Genomic DNA, 24,612 nt, shown 5'->3' with positions numbered 1-24,612 from the left:
CACGCAACACTTGTTTGCTTCAGCGTCCATGATTGGTTGAATGATTCCGGACTGTACTGAAATAATAAAGGACGTGTAGCGTTTGATCTGGATGTTTCTTGGTATTATTGTATTAACGGTGATAAAGCAGAGCTTTTAGTGTTTAAGAGTTTGTAACAAGCTAGCGCTAACAACTGGAAGCTAATGAATGTAGCCCACGCTCATAAATCTCTGCAGGGAATGTTCTACAACAGTGATCCCTTCAATGGGGTCAAGGCAAAAAGTCAGAAACACAACCAGTATGATTTAATAGGCATTAGCGTGGCCCATTGCTTAAATGATAAAGTCTGGAAAATACCATTTTATTTAATGCCGCTATTTTCTTAACAAGGAGTTGTAAAAGACTCGCCTATCAATGCTGTTGTATATGTCTCTGAGGACAGAAGATACTGTATCACATACCGTATTGTTCTAAACACAAGACATGTTTTTTCCTTAAAAAAACATCTGAAAAAAAAAAGGGTTCATCTTATGGTACGTTTACACGCAACGATATGCTTAAAACAGAGAAGTTTTTCCTTTGAGTTTTCCGCGTACAGACGACACCGTTGTCAAAACGATCCCCATTCATACAAATCCGTGAAAATGACTAAAAACACTGTATTCTGCTGGCAGGCCATTAGATGCCGATGAAACACTATAGACTGAACATGTAACGTGCATGTGCATGACGTCATCGTTTTCACAGATTCGCGCTTTTGTTGTTTACGCGGAGACCGTTTTCAAAAACATGCACTTTGAAATCCGTTTTCAAAAGTTTGCATTTTCATGCCACCAAAACGCTGTTGTCGTGTAAATGAACGGCCAAAACGCATAAAAAGTTTTCCGTTTTTAGTTGAAAACGGTGTTGGGTCTAGACCCGAATATAAGGGACCAATACACCCGCAACAGGTGGCCAAATATGCGTAAAACATTTTACCAGTATTTACCATAATTTCAATACAAAAATGTAAATATGAAAAAAATATGCAATATGTAAATCATTTTCAAATAAAGATTTTCTTTATAGAATACAAGATTTGGTCTTCAAAAAGCTTTTTTTCCCAAAAGGTACATCTTGAAAAAGGGGGGTCGTCTGATATTCAGAACAATACGGTAAAACTGAACACATAATTTGCATGTACAGTAAATCCATATAATTCCATCTCAAACTTTCAAGAATATGTACATACAGCTTTTATTTGAACTCAAAGAAATTCATATAACTATAATTTTAACTGAAACAAAATATAGATTCAATTTAAATTCCAACTCATGAATAGAAAGGGAACCAATTTTGTAGGATCAGTGAGAGGAGACGGCTATAAATCCAGATGAACTGATTTATAACAAATCTGAAATGTAAATGAGGCTTATTCAGCTTCCTAATTAATATGAAACACACACAAATTTAATTTCCCTTACTAGCTAGGTGTTATTTTGTAAACAATCATTTCCAGTCAAGAACCGTCGTGCCATAGGTGTCACAATGATGACAAAGTGCATAAACCACGCTTCATTTCAACTAAATTATTCCACGTTATTGATGCTCAGTGCAATCAGTTCGTTCTCAATAGCGTTTGATTCCAACATAAGACGTGGATTTTGCTGAAGAGCCGGCAGCTGCATAGAGGAGATAGGGCTCAGACCTTTTCTGTTCTTGTTGCACAAACAGGATTACTTTAATCAAGTGTCGTAGCTGGAATATTTTACTATCTCAACCTCGTCACGTCTCTGGTTTTCTGCTGCAGCTTTCGAAATGTACAGATTAGGAGCCATTCTTACAACTTCCATACATTAATCTCCATAAAGAACCCATACACATGGGTATGAATACAGATACGTTAAGGGCTGGGATGTCAAAAATGTATAATGGATATAATTGGAGTCCCTGAAAATGATAATACTGAAGCCTGATTTATGCCTCTTTTCATGTTAAGATGTGAGGTCTAATAATCTTAAATATTTTAATGTTTTTTTAATTTTACTTTATCATCTTGAAAAGATATGCTTTGACGTTCATCATAACAAATATTACAGTTGCATCAAAAATTCCCTCTTTTAAGTGCGTGGAATCTTTTTACCAAAAGCTTTGAATATAATAAAACAAACATGTTTTATACTATTACGCAATAAATACAATACGTATTCTTTACCCTACTGACAAATATGACAATTTACAATGCGGACACATGCACCGGCTGTTGTGAAATGCAGTGGGCTAATCTGGAGTACTCTGAGATGCTTTATATAACTGTAATACTGTGTCTCTGTCAGTTCCCATCAAGGCTTATGACATGTCCCTCGTCATGCAATGCAAATCTTTAAATGCGCTTGATGCTTGATGAAAATTACCATTAACACTACATCCTGCTTTTTGGAAAAAACTGAAGGTTGTAGCAAATTAGCTCAAAATAAATATGATAATTAATCATAACTAATTATAATTAATTATAAATGTTTGGATCAGTTAATAAAATTAACTTAATGTAATAAAATTAATATTACATTTTCAGTACAGGAAAAGAGACGGTTTGATCTTGTGATCAGTGATTTTAAAGGGTGAAGATGTCACACCCTCTTGAGGTGTCTGAGCCAATAAGGAGTTAAGAGTTTTTTTTACGAGTCTTTGTTCTCTAGCAAGATATCAGCATAAGACATTGGGTGTATGTCTTATGCTAATATCTTTGGATTGGGTGTATGAAAGAAGAACCTTCTAGATTCTTATAATACTAATGTGTCACAGAATGGGAAACATGTAACATTAATTAACAAATAGAAAACAGAAGTTGGAATCTGTAGATATCAAACATGCTACCCATGTGATTTTAGTTAACCATAAATTTTCAACTCCAAAACATTAATAACAAAATAGTTCAAAAGAGAGAATTAAAACATAGAATAAACCCTATAAAAGGAAAGTCATGAGATGGGAAAATTGAATACATGTTTATACATTTCTCAAGTGGTTATATATAGAAAATATAGGATTAAGAGGGTTTATTTGTCCTTCTCAGAAAGAATGAAGTCAGAGTCACTAGTCTCTGCAAAATTTATTTCTGATCGTAATAGTTCTTATCAGTTTTCCTGTGTCCTGTAACAGGACACCTAGTTCTGCCTGTGTGTTAGCTATACGTTTGGGATGCTAACGTAGTTTTAGGGGGATGGGTTCACAGAACTTTGATAGAGTGAGTTTCTGGATAATTCATTAAATATAATGAATAATTGTGTGTCTGATTGGTGATGCTACAAGGTGTAAAAGTTCTGTCAGTGTTTCCCCAGACTTTTTTCTTACTACGAGAGAAGCTTGCGGCAGAGCAAATGGGTGGAGCTCGATGTCCAGCTCCTCCTCTTTGGACGTAATTGGTTGAACTTGAAGGTCCAGCCACACCCTTTACCCAATTTACAAATTGTCAATCAAGCTTCACATCTAACTTAAACAGATAACAAATAAATTTACACAAAACAAACTATAAAAAAAATAGTATTCCCCTAATTTAGACAAACATAGTAATGATGAAATATTACACTATGAAAAAAGAAGACCTACAATCCAGACAGGGACAGGGAGTTATCGTAAATACGAGTTTCCCAGGTAAAAATTGCACATGAATGCCCTCCAATTTCAAAATTTTCAGATAGCATGTGAAGGCAGCATTAATCTGTTCATTAATTTGTTCATTAGCCATCTGAATGAACCAACATTTATTATGAATCAGACTTTCCAATACTGCATATGAGGGAGTACTCTCAGCCTCAGACGTAACGCCCATGGACAGATGGCTGAACGTCTAATGCATAAGGCACACAAAATGGTCGCATCTGGTTGAATCCTATAGGATTTCCGGGTGACTTGTGTCACGTTCTTTAACGGTCCACCTGGAAACAAAGCTTATGAGATGCCAAACCCCCTCATGGAGAACGAAATCTGTCGTGTTTACACCTGTGACAATGAGCACTTATAAGGATCAACTAAAGGCTGGATTTTCGAAAGTATGTGAAGTTTGCGGCACCATTGTTGCAATAAACTTGCACAATGTTCTTGAATTAATAAATTTTGAGATGCGTGCTGGTCTGTTATCATAGGGACAGTGACTTCACATTTTCATGCCCCTAACAATGACGTGGAACAAAGCAAACTGTGATTGGTCAGACATTCTCTTGGGTGGTCTTTGGCCAATGAAAGCTACGATGGAGTCCAGACCTTCTGCCGTCAGTGGATAGTGACAATATGTGTTGTGCATAGTTTAACCAAAATGAAAATTACTGTGTGAGAAAAAGTTTACAAGGTTTTAGTGTCAGTACTACATTAAAGGTGCCCTAGAATCAAAAATTGAATTTACCTTGGCATAGTTGAATAACAAGAGTTCAGTACAGGGAAAAGACATACACTGAGTTTCAAACTCCATTGCTTCCTCCTTCTTATGTAAATCTCATTTGTTTAAAAGACCTCTGAAGAACAGGCGAATCTCAACACCGACTGTTACGTAACAGCCGGGATCATTAATATGTACGCCCCCAATATTTGCATATGCCAGCCCATGTTCAAGGCATTTACACAAGCCAGTATTAACGTCTGGAGCTGCACAGCTGAATCATCAGACTAGGTAAGCAAGCAAGGACAACAGCAAAAAATGGCAGATGGAGCGATAATAACTGACATGATCCATGATAACATGATATTTTTAGTGATATTTGTAAATTGTCTTTCTAAATGTTTCGTTAGCATGTTGCTAATGTACTGTTAAATGTGGTTAAAGTTACCATCGTTTTTTACTGTATTCACGGAGACAAGAGAGCCGTCGTTATTTTCATTTTTAAACACTTGCAGTCTGTATAATTCATAAACACAACTTCATTCTTTATCAATCTCTCCAACAGTGTAGCATTAGCCGTTAGCCACGGAGCACTATGAAGGGAGTGTGAGATTTAAAGGGGTCACAGCCTGAATCGGTGCATAATTAATGATGCCCCAAAATAGGCAGTTAAAAAAATTAATTTAAAAAAATCTATGGCGTATTTTGAGCTGAAACTTCACAGACACATTCAGGGGACACCTTAGACTTATATTACATCTTGTGAAAGAACGTTCTAGGGCATCTTTAAACTACTATATATAATGTTGAATATAATAATGCAATGGGGGAATATTTGTGGGTCCTGATAATGCCAGATGTCTTATGTTACCAGCAAAAAGTGGCCTACCTTATTTTAAATTTATCTAGTCAGTGACAGAGTGCAATATTTTTATTCTGGTGTCACCATTGTCCTGTGCATTGGGTTACCAGCACCAAGTCCAAGCCTATTCATTTCCACTCCCAATGTAATACCAATTTTAGCATTTTAATCAACAGTACTTTTTTTTTGTTATCCTTTTACCATATGTCTTGGAGTATCGCAATAATATCGTATCGTGAGTTCAGTAATCGTGATATGCATCAAATTGTGACATGAGGGTATTGTTACAACACTACTATTTTCACGTTACTTCCCAGTTGTATCTGATTCATGTTTCTAAATGCCAATGTGATATATCGCAGCCAATATCTAATGACAATTTGACGTAAATCAATGATGTTATGGAAAAATAACCGAAGGGTAATATTCATTACATCTTCTGTAGTAGTGACAAATATTGATAAAAAGGACAGTTCATTATGAAAGACCAAAATATAGCATCTTTAAACTGTCTTTCATTTTCTATTATTAAGAACATCTCTATGAGGAGTTGAAAAAAGAAACAAGATAACATCAGTTAGGCTAGATTCTGAAGAAAACAAACCTATTCACTCAGATTTGGTGGGATCTTTTATTCACAAGCAGACAGCGAATGATGAACAGCAGTGTGTGTTCATGTCTGAACCGAAGATTGAATTCACAGTCTTTGGTTCAAATTGAGTTCATGGCTTCGGGTTCAGCTGAGGGTTGCGCTTACCTTAAAGAGCATTCATGGAGATGAAAGATGCAAGAACTGAGAGCTACCCTTGGAATGAACATTTAGTTTTATGTAAATACAAACTAACACTTAAGCTAACACCTTTAAATGAAATATATGTTTATCCATTGCTATCTGTGTTAATCTGTAACAAGCATAGCAGATTTCAATAGTTGGATTTACTGGTACACCTTTAGAAGCTACTGAGTTTTCTTTCTTGTACTGACATATTTCCTACTGAAGCTGCTTTCCTATTTTTAAAAATAACCAATAGCCTTTGGTTTTCATCACAGCCATGATCCGTGATTTATTATTGCTAGGCAAGCATTCAATATGGCTCAGTTCAAACGTAATTATTTAAGTATGTAGCATATTTTATAATATTGTAATATTTTTGACTGAATGAAGAAATTTTGACATTTTTGACTGTCACAAAAAAACACACATGATTATATCATACTACTGTATATTCAAAACTCTTTAGAAGTCACCAAGAATAAAGGGATAAACAATGAGGAGAAAAAGGAGAAAACAAGCAGACAGATGTCATGTTTTCATAAGACTAGATGAATAGCTTTCACATATTCGCCATTGCAAAATCACAAGACTGGTTAGGACAGTTTGAAAGTGCCAAATGGAGAAGGAGAAAGAGAAAGAAAGAGAGAGAGAGAGAGAGAGATAACCCTGTAGACTGCCAGTCATCTTCTCCAGTTCTTTGTGGGGAGAGGGGGCTCCCTGTCTTTTTAATTCTCTGTGAATCTTCTGTCCATCACCACACTTTATCCCTGCTTTAGAGCTTGGCTCTGACTCACGCACTGTCACTTTCCTGACAAAACTACACCTGCACGGAGAGACGTCATAAACTGTCAGGAAAAAAAAGGAAAGTATCTACCTGACTCTTCTCAGGAGAAAGAGGAAACCCATACAGATAAACTGCATACAAACTCACTTTTTACTTACTTTATACTGCCGCTGAATACATATTTTTATAAGATATAAAAATGTTTTAATCAAACTCAGACTAAAGAATGCAGACTTGTGACAACCATGAACACTTCTATAACATCTTTTGCAATTATTTTACAAGCAAGTTTGAGGAATTGAAATTACATGGCAAAATGAGCAGTAGCTCTAACACATTGGATTTGAAGCTTTTTGTTATGTTTAACCTCATTTTAGTCTTTTAATAAACCCAGCACATTATTATGGATTAGGCTCTCGCCTGGAAGCTGCAGGTAGGCAATTCATGTAGAGGTTTTAATTTGACCTAAAATGAACCATGACCATTTTCTAGGGCTTTGACAGCACCCTACTTGGATTAGCGTTTTAATTATCGCAAATGTCAAGCGGGGCTAAGAACCTGCTCACAACAGGCTAAAAACACCAAACAAAATGACTGAACCAGTGATACCTTTTTCTTGGGGTGAATATATCCCCACGCTGCATTGAATTCCCTGCAGGCTCAAAATCACTGATGGCAGGTGGAACCAGTTTGTCAAATTTCCCCCTGATGGCACATGATTTTAAAATGTCCTTGGAAATACAGATGTTAAAAATACACATGAAAAATAAATGTGCAAGAGAGCCTCTAAAATGTGAAATATTCACATAGAGTAGAAAAAATGACAAAAACAATTGTAAGTTTCTTTGGATTATGTTTTTGGTAACACTTTACAATAAGGTTAAGATTAGTTAGCTGAATTAGTTAACATGAACTAACAATGATAAACATTTTGAAAGCATTTATACATCTTAGTTAATCTTTCAACATTTATTAATACATTATCAAAATCAAAAGTTATATCATTATCATAAGTTGCCATCATTTTTGATCATTTTCACAAAATTTCATGGCCTTTCATGCATTTTGTTCTATGAATATCTGAACAGAGCCTCTGCTTTAAAAAAAATAAATGAATGAATGAATGAATGAATAAATAAATTTGCATTTTTTATCAGCACTTGAATGTGGGTACGTTTTGTAAAATCGCTTTTTTTTTTTTCCAAACACTACGTCTGGGTCGGATAAAGAACATTGACCAAAACGTAGATGGAGTAGATGGAGTCCATCAACATAGATGGAGATCGATGGAGATGGACATAGATGGAGATCAATTCCATCGACACCCCCAAAGCTTCACAATCCTATATCCTTCCTCTTCCTGGTTCGACATTTAATTCGGTAACATTAGGCTGTTTTCATTTATATGCTGTTTAATATTCGATGATCACCTTATTTAACATGTGCATAAAAGCACAGCTTCTATTGCTTGTTTCTGCTTCTTCTTCACCTGTGTTTTGATCTAGAGATTCTGTACTTTTTCAGAGGATGCGTAATAGCGCTCCCTACCAATATAACAGTGAAAACTTGGATTGGAAAATTCCATCAATAATGGCAGGAAAGCATTATCATGAATGACGGACAATTCTGTCAGTGCTGGGGAATAAGTTGGACCTGAGCTAACATGAACTAACAATGAAGAGTATTTTTTTTTCCAACAAAGATTAACACAAACTGTAACAAATGTATTGCTCATTGTTAGTTAATGCTACTAATGCATTAACTAATATTAACCAGTGAATCCTTACTGTAAAGCATTACCTGTCTTTTTAGAGTTAAAAAAAAAAATGGTTTTCATGAGTAATTTTTTTTTTTCATTAAGAACAGTTAAAGATTTCCCCTCCAAAATCCCTGCTTGACAAATCACATTTGATTACATTTGAATATCATTATTGAATAGGCTAATTGTAATACAGAGTTCTCAAAAGAAAATCCTTGTTTAGATTTGCCATTGTATCAAATTATACAGGTAAACTGAGCTGAGTTTCGAAATTGGTGCATCTATTTAATTTCAGCAACATATTTTACACTTCAGCTCATCAGAATAGTGCAAACAGGTCTATGTTGTTTGATCAGGTTTTGTGCAGGCCTGTTATTAATATTCACCATCATGTCAAAAGTAAGAGTCTCTCTGAGCCGTTTCCTTCTGTTCAGCTGACAGGTGAAGTAATGGCCCATCTTTCCTCTAACTTCTAATCCTGTTTACCCTCTTCCTCGGATGCTGCTTTTCCACAGCTTGGAGTCTGGGGACAAGCTTTGTAAACACACAACCTTCTCTATTCACGCCAATTTACAGGCCTAGCAGCCCAAGGCTCTACTTTGCAGATTATGAATGCTTTAACCTGGCTTTCCGCACCTCTTGGTAATTTCGTCTGGTTTATCTTCTTCGGACCATATTTTCGAACCCTCCCCCTTTATGTGTGTCGCCTTCGTGTGAATTTACATGCATAAACATCATGACCACATCAGCTCCATGAAACACGAGAGCTCTTCTTGATATGCTGCCATGTCATCACATTCTACTGGTGTGCAATTGTCAAATTAAATGATTAGTTTTGCATACCAAATAAGGTCTTGATCACTTTGATTGAAGTGGTTGAACAAATGAAGTGATATTCTAAGGCACAAGGCAATAAAAAGGACGGTTCCTCTTTGGCATTCACGCACGTCTTTAAACTGCGGCATGACATGTAAGTAATGCAGCAAATTAGCAAATCATGGCAAGCTCTTTTAGATCAGGTGCCACTTGCATCTGTGTATTTAATTGATAAGGCAGAGTGTGGGAAACCCTCTGTGTGAATACATTACAGCGATTACAAGGCTGATTGCAGTTACTGCAGGCACGCAGGTAACATGATAAGTTATGATTATGTTGCATTTATATTGTAGATGCAGTTGATATAAAACAAAAATAAAGCTCAATACATATACTGTAAACTTAAATTAATAATTTGCCCATCATTTACTCACCCTCATGTCTTATGTCTGTTCATTTAAACACAAAAAGAGACGCTTTGCAGTTGACATTGCTCTTTTACATAACAAAATCATATAACCACATGCTTCTAACAAACAAATCTTCTGACAAAAGCACGCCATTAAAGTCAGCATTAAATTAAAATCAACCCTGTTCATTTTTCTTAATGCATGTTACTTGTGTTTTATTAAGTTCAGGAGGAGCACGTAATGCATTACTTTTAAAAGTAACTTTCCCCAACACACTGCTGTTCAAAAGTTACTTGTATTGTAAAAAGCGCTATACAAATGAAGCTGACTTGACTTGAACATGATGCTATTGTAGTTCTAGACTGTGAGCATGCGTTTACTCATCTAACATGCAAAAAAAAAAAGATTCAGTACTGCTCAAAATGAATAAAAACTGTGAAATGCAAACTGAATATTACACAAACCCACAATAATTAATGTGTTAAATAAAACTATGTATTTTAACCAATGTCTTTGCTGCTGACTTTTGATTATCCAATTCAACCATACTAATATACGAAGCCCTGGACATGACATGCAGGAAAAAAATAGAAAATAGTAGGCTAAATCGTGTGCACGATTTACTAATTCGTTCCCTAGATTTATTAAAACGTGCACACGATTTACTATTTTGTTACATCGATTTATAAATCATGCGCATAATTTATAAATCGAGGGAATGAAATAGTAAATCGTGCACGTTTTAGTAAATCGAGGGAACAAATTAGTAAATCGTATCTTGCAAGTCACGTGTGGGGCTCTGTACTAAGTAAAAATTAGTTAAACATCACATTTGTTTCTTTTCTTTTTTTTTAATTGCTAAAGAGTGTTGAACTTTCTTTCCTGGGTCATATTCTTCTGCGATCCAGAATGTCAGCACAGCTGAAAGGTTTGTTAGAGCTGCGCCCTCTACTGTACAGGTGTAAATTTGCATGTTATTCAAGCTTATTTATTTGGTGTAAAAGGGTCTTTAAATTTGTTTTTACATTTTTTTTATTTATTTTTTTTTATTAAAAAACAGCCCAGCCTAGATGAGAAAAAGTAACATAACACATTACTTTCCATAAACAGTAACTAAGTAATGCAATTAGTTACGTTTTTAGGGAGTAATGCAATATTGTAATGCATAACTTTAAAAGTAACTTTCCCCAACACAATGCTGTTCAAAAGTTCGTAGTATTAAGATTTTTTAATGCTTTTGAAAGAAGTCTCTTGGCTGCATTTATGTGATTATAGATATAGTAAAATAGTAATATTGTTAAATATTATTTCAATTAAGAAGAACTGTTTTCTATTTTAATATATTTTAACATGCAATTTATTACTGTGATATCAAAGCTGAATTTTCAGCATCATCATTCCAGTCTTCAGTCACACGATTTCCTTCAGAAATCATGGTTTGGTGATCAAGAACCATTTCTTTTTATTATCAATATTTGTGTGGAAACCATGATACATTGTTTTTTTTGTTTTTTTTTCAGGATTCTTTGAAGTCTTTTGATCAGTTTAATGCATCCTTGGTGAATAAAAAAACACTTCTGAACAGTATGTAATCAGTATTTTATTTTACAATTTAAGGAATGAAGTCAGTTGCTATTTCCATTTAATTCAGACTTAAATGTAGTCTTAAGGGGGTCGCACACCGGACGCGAAGCTCGGCGCCGCGCCTGCGCAGCGCCACGCCGCGTCTCAGGTATCTCACACCGGACGCGCACATTCTATACGCGCGAGCTCAATTTTGAATCGGCTTCACGATGAGTTCTTACTTTATTTATTATTAATTTTTTTATTTGAATTGAATAATAGCTGACTTTTGAAGGTTCCTTAATGAAGATCACATTATGTCTGTTATTGTTTTGTTGTATCGGTTGTCTAGGCAACTGTTACATTGTAGCAATATTATTTAACTAACATTAACTAGCTAGTCCGAGTAAAAACGTTAGCAAAACAAGTTATTTCGGTAACACTTTACAATAAAGTTTCATTTGTTATCATAGTTAATGTATTAGGTTAAAAAACATGAACTATGAGCATTTGTTACAGTATTTATTAAGCTTTGTTAACTTAATGTTAGTTAAAAAACAGTTGTTCTTTGTTCATGTTAGTTCAGTGCATTAACTAATGTTAAATACAACTTTGATTTTAATAATGTATTAGTAAATGTTGTAATTAACTTAAAGATTAATAAAGGCTGTATAAGTGCAGTTCATTATTAGTTCATGATAACTAATGTATAATAATATATATTTAATATTTCGTATTTTGTGGGGATTTCACAGTACTAAAAAATATTAAATCTAAATTATGCAGTATTCAACAGACATAATTACATTATATTATATATTTATCCAATGTAGACTATGAAGGTTTTTGAATGCCCTGTTTTTTATGTCCTCCTCAAACAGATCAAATATTGACGGACAACAAAAAAAACTACTGCGTCTTTAAAATTCGAACACATTGTTTTCTATGAGTACGCACACCGGTGGCGACATTCGGCGCCTGTCCGCGGCGCCCAGCTACGACTCAACTGATGAACTCATGAACTGTTTTCCAAGTCTTCTGAAGCCTTCGACAGGAACAGACGAAGAAAAAAAAAATCAAATCTCAAATGTAATTCTTCTGCATAAGCAATGCTTTTTTGATTACAAAAAATATGAGAACCAATGGTGTTTGTCAACAGACGTCACTGACGTGATGCATCTTGAAACAGCGAGTTTGAATATGTTCTGCTGTGAATGACAGACTTTCATTTTTGGTTGTACTATACCTTTAAGAGTGATGCATCCTCACTTGAATTCAAGCTAGCGCTCTTTCTCAATAAGGTTTTCCCACTGATTCATACAAAGTTCTGTCTTTGTCTCCCTAGTGTTGAAATTTGTTTTATGGCCCTCACCTGCTTGTACTTGAAACCAGCTAAATAGGCCTGCAGGTCTCTCATACCCCCTTCAATACTACGACCGTCTTCTCAACCTTTCCCTGTAACATGGCGAACTTCTAAACCATTCATTATCTTACCAGTTTCCCCCCGTGCCGCTGCAATACTAACAAGTGAACTATGACATCCCTATTCTATCATTGAAATGATTAATTTGAATAGCCAAAGGTTTCCTCACAATTATTTCTCCATTTATATATCCGAGGGCCTTTATAAACCACTGTGGCTATCTATGAAAAATCTGGGCCACATTTTCTCCATTCATTTTTGCATAAGATCCATTACATCGCTGCAGGGTAGAATTTTTAATCTGCCCCACTTCAATAAGCACATCTCTGCCTACCTTGAAAATATTGTCAAAAAGGAAGGTGGTTATTATTTATCAGTGCCAGTTTTGATAATAAGGGGCCGAGAAGCCCTGGTAAAATGTCTACAGTGGGATCCAAAAGAGACTTGGGATTTGTTTTTTTTAAGTCAGCATGAAACAGAACGTTGCGATTTTCTTCCCTATATCCAAGTGAAATGGCTTCTCAAACAAGAAAAAATGTAGGACGGGACTCGATTTTGTCCATCGGGATGTGATTTGCTATTGCCGCGATCTCATGCGAGTGACAGGTTGCCCTGCCCTCGCGCCGGTAAACACATCATCAGAGAATAGAAGAGATGTGGCTGCAGGAGGGAGGGGAAGTTATTTTGATTAAACAACTAATGATGTGCACGGATAAATCATTTATAATAACATTGCAATATTCAATGAATAAAATAAGAACTGTCCATTTTGATTTCATGGTGACTTCAAGTAAAACAAAGACATAATCCAAATTGAAACTGAAGAATTCGTATCTTTTCTTTATTTCAGGGCACTGAAGCCTTTGTTCTGAGCAGCAAAGTGTCCGACTTATGGGATGGAACTGCTATCAGATAAGGTAAAACTGCCTTCCAAAGTGAGCAAGGGTTTATTACAACCATTTTGTGAGATTATACAGACACATTGGCTTGGCAAAAGTAGTGATTAGGAAGCAGCCTTCCCATGTCTCGCTTCCATATGGGTCTTTAGAGCTCCAGTGAAGCCATTAATTCAGGAGGATCAGTGCGAGAAATATCAGTACCCACCAAATTTTGGTCGGACTCACAGGCACTATTGAAGGGCACCAAATGACATGCAAGGAGGACTTCCAAAAGGCTCTGTGACTGCCTACGACTGCTTCCGTTTCAGCTGGACTAGTATTTACGGTTAAATCCCCTGGTAGCCCAACAAGTCGGAGCAGTTCTCGGGAGATTACATCCGTGTTCGCACACTTACCTGTCAGTGTTCCTGACAAGCTTATTCCTCTGAGCTCTTGGAATAAACTCCTACACCTTCACTGTGAAATCTACTTTAGCAAACTCCATTTCACACCTCAACTGTAGCCCGGTTTCATAACTTAATGTCAAATGTTGGTAAATAAACATGAAGGATGCTGCTTATTGAGTGAACATTTAAGTCCTTCCAAAAATGTAAGTCCTTCCAGATAAAACATTTGGCTACTTCTAGTGTAGGGTGGTTGTGTCAGATATTTTTGTCTTGACCAAGGTCACACTTTTTTGGCATTGTAAAAGGCTACGATATCATAATTAAATATAAAGTAATTATAATAGCAGCACCTTTAAGGACAGATTATTTATCATGATACACAGGTATACAGATCCAAAGAACCACCAAAATCTTTGCATTCGCAATCAAAATATTTGTGTTCCCCTAAGAAACTTTGTTCACTCACAATACTATTGAGAGATGCCATAGCACTGACATAAAATTTTTCCTTCCATCTCATGTTTTATTCCATCACCATGTCACTTTAGGGGCTCCGTACTTGCAAAAGTTTTGCGTTACCCCAAGAAACTTTGTGTTGCTCGCAAAACCTTTGCATTCCCTCGCAAAAACTTTTGCGTTCCTCCCAGAAACGTTGTGTTTGCGTTCCCCTGAGAAACTTTGCGTTCCCTCGTGAAAACTTTTGCGTTCCCCCCAAGAAACTTTGCATTCTTTCTCAAAGAACACAAATGGTTTGCGAGCGAACGCAAAGTTTCTCAGGGGAACAAACATTTTACGAGTGAACGCAAAGTGTCTCAGGAAAACGCAAACATTTTGCGAGTGAATGCATACTCACAAAGGTTTTGTGCTCCCAAGATACTCACAAAGGTTTTGTGTTCCCATAAAACCTTTGCGTTCCCCCCCAGAAACTTTGCATTCGTTCACAAAGAACACAAAAGGTTTGTGAGCAAACAGTTGCGAGTGAACACAAAGTGTCTGAGGAAAAAGCAAACATTTTGCGAATGTGGTGAACGCATACTCGCAAAGGTTTTGTGAGGGAACGCAAACTTTTGTGAGTAAACGTTTACTCACAAAGTGTTTGTTCCCCCTAGAAACTTTGCATTCACTTGAAAAGAACACAAAAGGTTTGTGAGAGAACACAAAGCTTCTCGGGGGACTGCTAACATTTTGCCAGCGAATTCAAAGTTTCTCAGGGGAACGCAATCATTTTGCAAAAAGACGGCAAAGCATTGACATAATTTTCCCTCCCATCTCATATTTTTTTCCATCACAATGTCACTTTTGGGGCTCCGTACTCGCAAGTGTTTTGTGTTTCCCCGAGAAACTTTGCGTTCCCTCTCAAAAACTTTTGCGCTCCCCCCAATAAACGTTGCTTGCAAAGAACTAATGATTTGAGAGCGAACTCAAAGTTTCTTGAGAAAAGCAAACATTTTGCGAGTGTACGCATACTCGCGAAAGTTTTGCGTTCCAGAGAAATGTTGCATTCACTTGTAAAACCTTTGAGTTCGCTCCAGAAACTTTGCGTTCGCTCACAAACAACACAAAAGGTTTGTGAGTGAACACAAAGTTTCTCGGGGGAACGCAAACATTTCGCGAGTGAACGCAAAGTTTCTCGGGGGAACGCAAACATTTCGCGAGTGAACACAAAGTTTCTCGGGGGAACGCAAACATTTCGCGAGTGAACACAAAGTTTCTCGGGGGAACAGAAACATTTTGCGAAAGACGCCAAAGCATTGACGCCAAGCATTTTCCCATCACAATGTCACTTTAGGGGCTCGATACTCGCAAAAGTCTTGTGTTACCCCAAGTTACCGCAAGTGTTTTGCGTTCCCTCTCAAAAACTTTTGCATTCCCCAAGAAACTTTGTGTTCACTCACAAAGAACACAAAAGGATTGTGAGCAACCATTTCAGTTCTTTGTGAGCGAATGCAAAGTTTCTCGGGGGAACGCAAACATTTTGCAAAAAGACGGCAAAGCATTGACATAATTTTCCCTCCCATCTCATATTTTTTTTCATCACGGTGTCACTTTTGGGGCTCCGTACTCGCAAGTGTTTTGTGTTTCCCCGAGAAACGTTGCATTCCCTCTCAAAAACTTTTGCGCTCCCCCCCAATAAACTTTGCTTGCAAAGAACTAATGATTTGAGAGCGAACTCAAAGTTTCTTGAGAAAAGCAAACATTTTGCGAGTGTACGCATACTCGCGAAAGTTTTGCGTTCCCGAGAAATGTTGCATTCACTTGTAAAACCTTTGAGTTCGCCCCAGAAACTTTGCGTTCGCTCATATAGAACACAAAAGGTTTGTGAGTGAACACAAAGTTTCTCAGGGAACGCAAACATTTCGCGAGTGAACACAAAGTTTCTCGGGGGAATGCAAATATTTTGCGAGCGAACGCAAAGTTTCTCAGGGGAACAAACATTTTACGAGTGAACGCAAAGTGTCTCAGGAAAACGCAAACATTTTGTGAGTGAATGCATACTCACAAAGGCTTTGTGTTCCCAAGATACTCACAAAGGTTTTGTGTTCCCAAAAAACCTTTGCGTTCCCCCCCAGAAACTTTGCATTTGCAAAAGGTTTGTGAGCGAACAGCTGCGAGTGAACACAAAGTGTCTGAGGAAAAAGCAAACATTTTGAGAATGTAGTGAATGCGTACGCGTAAAAGTTTTGCGAGGGATCGCAAACTTTTGTGAGTAAACGTTCACTCACAAAGTGTTTGTTCCCCCTAGAAACTTTGCATTTACTCGAAAAGAACACAAAAGGTTTGTGAGAGAACACAAAGCTTCTCGGGGGACTTCTAACATTTTGCAAAAGACGGCAAAGCATTGACATAATTTTCCCTCCCATCTCATATTTTTTTTCCATCACAATGTCACTTTTGGGGCTCCGTACTCGTAAGTGTTTTGTGTTTCCCCGAGAAACGTTGCGTTCCCTCTCAAAAACTTTTGCGCTCCCCCCCAATAAACTTTGCTTGCAAAGAACGAATGATTTGAGAGCGAACTCAAAGTTTCTTGAGAAAAGCAAACATTTTGCGAGTGTACGCATACTCGCGAAAGTTTTGCGTTCCCGAGAAATGTTACATTCACTTGTAAAACCTTTGAGTTCCCCCCCAGAAACTTTGCGTTCGCTCATAAAGAACACAAAAGGTTTGTGAGTGAACACAAAGTTTCTCAGGGAACGCAAACATTTTGCGAGCGAACACAAAGTTTCTCGGGGGAACGCAAACATTTCGCGAGCGAACACAAAGTTTCTCGGGGGAACGCAAACATTTCGTGAGTGAACACAAAGTTTCTCGGGGGAATGCAAACATTTCGCGAGCTAACACAAAGTTTCTAAGGGGAACACAAACATTTTGCGAAAGACGCCAAAGCATTGACGCCAAGCATTTTCCCATCACAATGTCACTTTAGGGGCTCCATACTCGCAAAAGTCTTGCGTTACCCAAGTGTTACCCCAAGTTACCGCAAGTGTTTTGCGTTCCCTCTCAAAAACTTTTGCATTCCAAAAAACTTTGTGTTCACTCACAAAGAACACAAAAGGGTTGTGAGCAACCATTTCAATTCTTTGTGAGCGAACGCAAAGTTTCTCGGAGGAACGCAAACATTTCGCGAGCGAACACAAAGTTTCTCGGGGGAACGCAAACATTTCGCGAGCGAACACAAAGTTTCTCGGGGGAACGCAAACATTTCGCGAGTGAACACAAAGTTTCTCGGGGGAATGCAAACATTTCGCGAGCTAACACAAAGTTTCTAAGGGGAACACAAACATTTTGCGAAAGACGCCAAAGCATTGACGCCAAGCATTTTCCCATCACAATGTCACTTTAGGGGCTCCATACTCGCAAAAGTCTTGCGTTACCCAAGTGTTACCCCAAGTTACCACAAGTGTTTTGCGTTCCCTCTCAAAAACTTTTGCATTTCCCCAAGAATCTTTGTGTTCACTCACAAAGAACACAAAAGGGTTGTGAGCAACCATTTCAGTTCTTTGTGAGCGAACGCAAAGTTTCTTGGGGGAACGCAAACATTTTGCAAGTGAACGCATACTCGTGAAAGTTTTGCGTTGCCGAGAAACTTTGCATTCCCTGGAAACTTTGCGTTCACTCACAAATAACTCAATGTTTGCGAGTGAATGCAAAGTTTCTTGGGGGAATGCAAACATTTTGCGAGCGAAAGCAAAGTTTCTCAGCGAAAACGTTTACGAGAGACGCCAAAGCATTGACAAATTTTTCTTTCATCTCATTTTATGACCATGTCAATTTAGGGTCTCTGTGTGCAAGAGAGTGTACAAAGATTGAAATATATTTTCCCCCCTTAACTCATATTTTTTTCCATCACCATGTACCTTTAGGGGCTCCGTAGAAAAGTTATCTTTTATGAGATACTTCAGTTTCTATTAAAGCACAAGCTGCTTTTTAGATCATTCTCAAATCATGCTGGATAAAATGATCAACAGGTTTCACACAAACTTCTAAAGTTCATACCAGTTTAAGCACATTCAAGTTAAAGGGGGTGTATGCAAATACAAAGAAATTCATGTTATTTTTCACTTTAACATTTCAATCAAATTATGCAGATAATATAATTTTTACTGAAAAGAAAGTTGTATTTAATTAGAAAAATGCAAAATAGAAGCATTTTCACTAGTACGCTCAGACGTCTGGATCCACTGTATATTTTTCTGTAATTTAAATAACTGTCAGTAAGTATGCCTGCCATCTTCACGCTCTCATCCAGCAGAGACTCAGTCTATTGGTAATTACCAATCAGTATGCAAGTCTTTGAAGGAATCGTCTCTAGGCAACCATATAGATCAGCCAAGCTCTCTTCCATTCATCAAATTAGACTGAAACGTCTCCTCCCAGATCAAAAAAATGCTGTAGTGCGCGTTGGAGGCTATTACTGATACTGTAGCTAATCACATATTTGCTCTACATATATTTCAATATGAAATTTTATTTATTTTATCTCTCAGAGATTGTACAGGATTAATACAAAGGTATTAAATAGCTCAAAATGCTTACACAACAGCAAAAGAAAACACCAGATGAATATATTACATTTATAAAATGCTAATTTTCAAAATAAGGCAAAATATGGAAAAATGATTAAACATATAACATATAAATACAATAAACATAAATATTATAAAAATATAAAAATAATAGTAAATAAATAAAATTAAACAATAATAAATAATGGTTTTAAGGTTGTATGGTCATTACTTATGTTCTAAAACAAATTTTAAAAAATGATTAAATAATAATAATAATAATAAAAAAAAATTATAGAGGATATAAAACATTTCTTTTAGACACAAATATCTAGAAAACATGAAACCGGCAGAGGGAATATCTGGTTAAGCGAAGTTCTGATGACACATTTTGGTCTCATCTTCAAGCGTACAAACTCAGCAGATGTTTGAAAGAAAGATTATCACAGGAACAAACATGATGAAGCATCTTTGAGAGATATCCTACTGTTTAACCGACTCCCATAGGAAAATGTGAATGACAGGAGAAATCATAAGGGAATTGATGAACTATGGGTTGAATTTAAAGGAACAAGATACATGTTTCATTTCAAACCATTAAATGCTTGACTGTCAAAGTAATTTTCCAAAATAATAATTCAAAACTAACTAGCAGCAATACATTGGTGTAATTATCCAGAAACTATGTATTAAACCAAACTGTCGTTATTCATCAAAACAATAATATCTCTCAGGCTTATGCAAAACAACATAATGCATTTCATCTATCTAAAGGCCTTTTTACATACACAGACACAGCATCATTGGCTTGACTGACATGTGTAGGAGGAAAAACAGCATGGGTATAATTCATAATTCAAGGATTTCTCTTGGAGATCCAACATTCCAGGTCACTACTGCATTACATGACTTACTGTAATATTGTGCTCAATTTAAATCTCAGTTCTGAACACCTAAGCAAAATTATTAGCTAAAAGAGAAAGCCTGCTTTTTTGCATAAAATCTACATACAAAAGACAGATAACAAAGAGGTAAAAAACCATCACAATATAAGGCAATGGAGCTGAGTCACCAATTCTTAACCAAAAAACGAAAAGAAAAGGCAAATAAAATGTAACTATAACCAACCATATCAAAACATTTTAAAGTCTATTTTCACTGCAAAAAAACAAACAAACAAAAAAAAAATTCTATCTTAGTATTTTAGTCTTGTTTTCCAGTACAAATACCTAAATCAAATCAAGTAAATCTTAAATCAAGGTACAATCAATTAAATCAATTTGCTTGAGAAGCAAAATGACTTGAATGATCTTGTTTGACTTGAATGGGTTCAGACCACATTGGCAGATATTTGTTCTTGTTTTAAGCATAATTTTGATAATTTTTTTTGGATTAATATCTGAACTCATTTTGCTTCTCAAATAAATGTATCTTGATGTAAGGATGTTTAGATATTTGTACTGAAACAGGACAAAAATACTTGGTAAGAAAAACATTTTTTTTTGCCATGTTAAAGCTGAAGTGTATGGAAGCTTGTTTCCGCCACTAAATAAAAGGTAATTGCAACTTTTTATCTCACAATTCGGACTTTTTTTTCTCAGAATTGCGAGATAAACTCACAATTGCGAGATATAAAGTCAGAATTGCAAAATGTAAAGTCGCAATTCTTTTTAACTCGCAATTGTGAGTTTTTATCAGGCAATTCTGACTTTATTTCTCAGAATTGCGAGATATAAACAGTTGCAAGTTATAAAGTCAGAATTGCAAAATGTAGTCGCAATTCTGACTTTTTTGTGCAATTTCTACTTTATATCTCGCAATTCTGACTATTACTCACAGTTGTGAGTTTTATCACGCAATTCTGACTTTATAATTCATTATTCTGAGAAAAAAAGTCTGAATTGTGAGATAAAGTCAGAATTGCAAGAGATAAAGTTGAAAATCTGACTTTTTTCTCAGAATTGTGAGTTATAAAGTCAGAACTGCATGACAAACTCACAATTGCATCCTATAAAGTCAGAATAGTTATAATTAACAGAATTAACTCGCAATTCTTTTCTCAGAATTGTGAGTTTATATCTCGCAATTCTGATTTTATAACATGCAATTGTGAGTTATAAAGTCTTAATTGTGAGATGTAAATGTCTTTTCCCCCTGACAATTGCACATTATAACATGCAATTGCGAGTTTATATCTGAATTCTAACTTTAAAACTCGCAATTCTGAGAAAAAAAGTCAGAATTATGAGATAAAAAGTCGCAATTACCTTTTTTATTTATTATTTCATAGCGGAAACAAGCTTCCATCAAAGTGTGTAATTTACTTTTTCAAATGTTAAAATGCTTTCTCCTATCTATGCAACAATTTTAAGCAAGCCATTTTTAGATTGATTTCTCTACACTCTGGCAAACAGTGTTTGGGAAACCGTAGTCATTTTTGCAATTCCACTCAGTGACATTAGTGGCACGGAAAAGACACACTTCAGCTTAAATAAATGCAAAGTTCTATGAAAACGCCCACGACAACATCAGAAACACTACTCCATGAACATGGGCCATCTTGCTTGCGTCTGAACTGAAGTATCCCCTTGAGTTCAGGCCTGTGAGGGAGACGAACACAACGACATCACAGACAGGATTATATGAAGTAGGCCACTACAAATGTCAAGCAATTGCCTGGTTAGCAGTTCAATTCTGTGTGTACAAGCTCAGAAATCAGAGTGCACTCTTAATGAGCTCACATGTAGCCTTACTTGACATCTTTGGTATACGTATAGGGCTGCTGCTGCTGCCGTCTCCTCCGTCACTCAGGGCTTTGATCTGAACGAGCAGGTCCTCTTCTGACGGCAACTGAAGCTCCACGGACGTCCTGTTGGTCTCCACTACACCGCTTCCTCTGTGCCAGTTTTGATGATACACAACCTGCGCAGGAGAAAGTGGGTCAGTGAGATGCAGCTACTCTGAGCCTATTAGCTAAAAACACTCAAAAATAAATGAATAAGTCAGAGCAACAAGGATATTTCATGCCGTACAGCGGCCACAAAACATATTTGAAGACTTAATCCACATACAAAAAAAGGCAGAAAAGTGATGAGATGAAAGTAGCATTTATTAAGAAGAAAACTAGCACAAGCATACTTAACATTTCACAAAAATAGGTCATGTTTGTTAATTTATAAAACTATTTTTTGTAATAGAAAACAAATTATAAAACCCTCACTTTTGGAATGCAATAAAGTGATGTCCAGCCTAGGAAAACTGACATACTTCTTCTTTAGTAAAATATTATTAAACATTTGTTAAAGATTTTGTAAGCATATTGAATAGTTGTGCTTGGAGTCATTTGTTTTAATTACTGTAAACCCTAATGCTCAAAGTAATTAATTGGTTTGAGTAGGGCAAACTCAAATTAAACAAACTAGTTCAATCAAATTAACTTTTATGAGTATTTAGAACTTTCTTTTTCTTTTGAGTTCATAAAACTGACACATTTTAAGTAATTTGACTTATTTCATTGTTTTGAGTTTTATGAACTTGTTTCTCTTAATGTAGACAAACTTAAATTTACATGAAACTGGGCTTTCTATTTCCCAGCATTCTTTGCCATGACACTCAAAAGGGAGAGTAAATGTTAAAAGTAAGTGTTATATAATGTTTTTTTGTGCAAGATTAATGTTAAGTGGGGATTGAGTAGTGTTTAATGCTTTGCTATACCATTTAGAAGAGTTTCTGTTATGTTTTTTTTTTTTTTTTTTTTTTTTTTAATTGTTATCAAAGCATTGTGTTACCAATAAGCATTTGATAGCTAAATTTCCACTACTAAAAATAGAATTTAAGAGGTTGGCGCTGATAGCCTTGTGGGCAGCATGCCAACATATAGCACCATTGCGCTTTGGGTGACCTGAGTTCGAGTCCCGTCTTGCGGACCTTTCCCAATCACATTATATATATATATATATATATATATATATATATATATATATATATATATATATATACCAAATTATGCAGACATAATTTTTGGCCAGGCTGTCATATAGAAATTATGAACACATGCAAAAACAAGAGAGAACCAACTAAATATTAATAACAGATTATGAATGTATGCTTTTTCCTCTGAGCTTTTTGTTTTTCTATGCAGTTTTTGTATAGTAAAAAAACCAAATGCCAAATCGATTTTTTGCCAAATCATTTTGATATATAATTATTAATTATAATTATAATTATAATAATTATATAAATTAATTTTTAAATTATAATTTTAAAAATAAATATTTTAAACTTTAGTGTTCTTCTCTCATATTTAAAATATTTAAAAAATATAAAATATTTTTATTGGGGTTTTTAAATTTTCCCTAAAAAAAAAAAGCAGCAGCACTGCAAAATGCATGAAAGTCTGTTATTAATATTTCACACCAACTCCATGCAATCTCCAAAACCCAGGTAAAAGAAGGAATACAAATTAAAAAATCGTTATCAATTTCAAATTTCAAATTGATTTTCAGTGGGAGGATTATTAGTATGTTTGCTGACTCTGATCTCACTGTGAAAAAAAAAAAGGTTTCACAATCCATAAATCATTTAAATTTCTTCATTTTTTTTTTTTTTAGATTGACAGTGCAAAACAAATAGTCACCAAACTGATATTCTTTCTTGCTCACACAGACTAGAGAATTTATGATTATTGATTTCATTATTCTGCAGGTGCCTCACAGCGGACGGTTAGGATTGCAAATGAATAGAGTTTCTCCCTTATGAAAGTGTCTTTGGTGAGAAGTCGCTAAGCTCGTAGCTCCAGATGGAGGATAGCATCAGAGCCATCCAGCTGTTCGCCGACCCGACAAACCTCTACATTTCAGAGAGGCCTTCGTCAATTAGCTGGCAGCACGCTGCAGCAAATTAATTTGCTCAAAAGAAATGAATCACATTGGACAATTTTTAATCCTCTTTCTGAACATTTTGTGTGAACTCTTGCTACAGATGACTTGGGTTTTGAGCGCAGCAGGAGATCGGAGCAGCTTGTTCTGAAATGTAAAAAAGCCTCAGATGTTTCTGAACTGTATCTATGACCTTGAGTGTGGAAGTGCTTTATTGAGCCTTGCAAAAGGAAATTAGAAAAAATGAAAGATTATACTAAAGTGCAAATCAAATCTAGACCTAAAAAATATCTTTACATTTAATGTCTAGCCAGATATCTGCTTTAATTCATTCACTTTTATCATTTATCATTTATATTATTTGCTAAAGGGTCTTGCGAAAAGCATGTATCTATTCCTTGAGTTTTTCATAATTAATTTTAATAAAAGTTTTGCTAGCAAAAAGGAAAGAGAACGGCTTCTGCTGGCTCTTACTATAGGCTTCTGCTTATGCAAATTTGATCTGATTTGATCAATCCCACCCAAGATGACATTTAAAGGGATAGTTCACCCAAAAATCATTTTCTCATCCTTAAGTTGTTCCAAACCTGTATGAGTTTCTTTCTTCTGTTGAACACAAAAGGATATATTTTTAAAAATGTTGGTAACCAAACAGTTGACGGCACCCATTGACTTCCATAGTAGGAAAAAAAAAAATACCATGGAAGTTAATGGGTGCCGT

At 35.8% G+C, this 24,612-nt stretch overlaps 1 protein-coding gene and 1 long non-coding RNA gene across 2 annotated transcripts in view; one reads left to right on the top strand and one right to left on the bottom strand.

The window, feature by feature from the left end:
* Positions 1-13,304: 13,304 nt before the first annotated feature.
* LOC125273474 lies at positions 13,305-24,424 on the top strand. Its single transcript, XR_007186076.1, has 3 exons — positions 13,305-13,643; positions 21,792-21,954; positions 23,719-24,424. It is a non-coding gene; the product is annotated as an uncharacterized LOC125273474 (long non-coding RNA).
* The window catches only part of LOC125273473 (contactin-4), a 106,509-nt gene continuing 102,934 nt past the window's right edge, over positions 21,038-24,612 (bottom strand). Inside the window, 2 exon segments of the mRNA XM_048198883.1 lie at positions 21,038-21,614; positions 21,768-21,936. Coding sequence (XP_048054840.1) covers positions 21,520-21,614; positions 21,768-21,936 — 264 coding nt within the window. The 3' untranslated portion in view covers positions 21,038-21,519.

Source organism: Megalobrama amblycephala, linkage group LG8 (assembly GCF_018812025.1).
Source record: "Megalobrama amblycephala isolate DHTTF-2021 linkage group LG8, ASM1881202v1, whole genome shotgun sequence".
Lineage (NCBI taxonomy): Eukaryota > Metazoa > Chordata > Actinopteri > Cypriniformes > Xenocyprididae > Megalobrama > Megalobrama amblycephala.
Note: the sequence above shows the minus strand (reverse complement) of the source record. Positions and strands in the feature narration are given on the sequence as shown.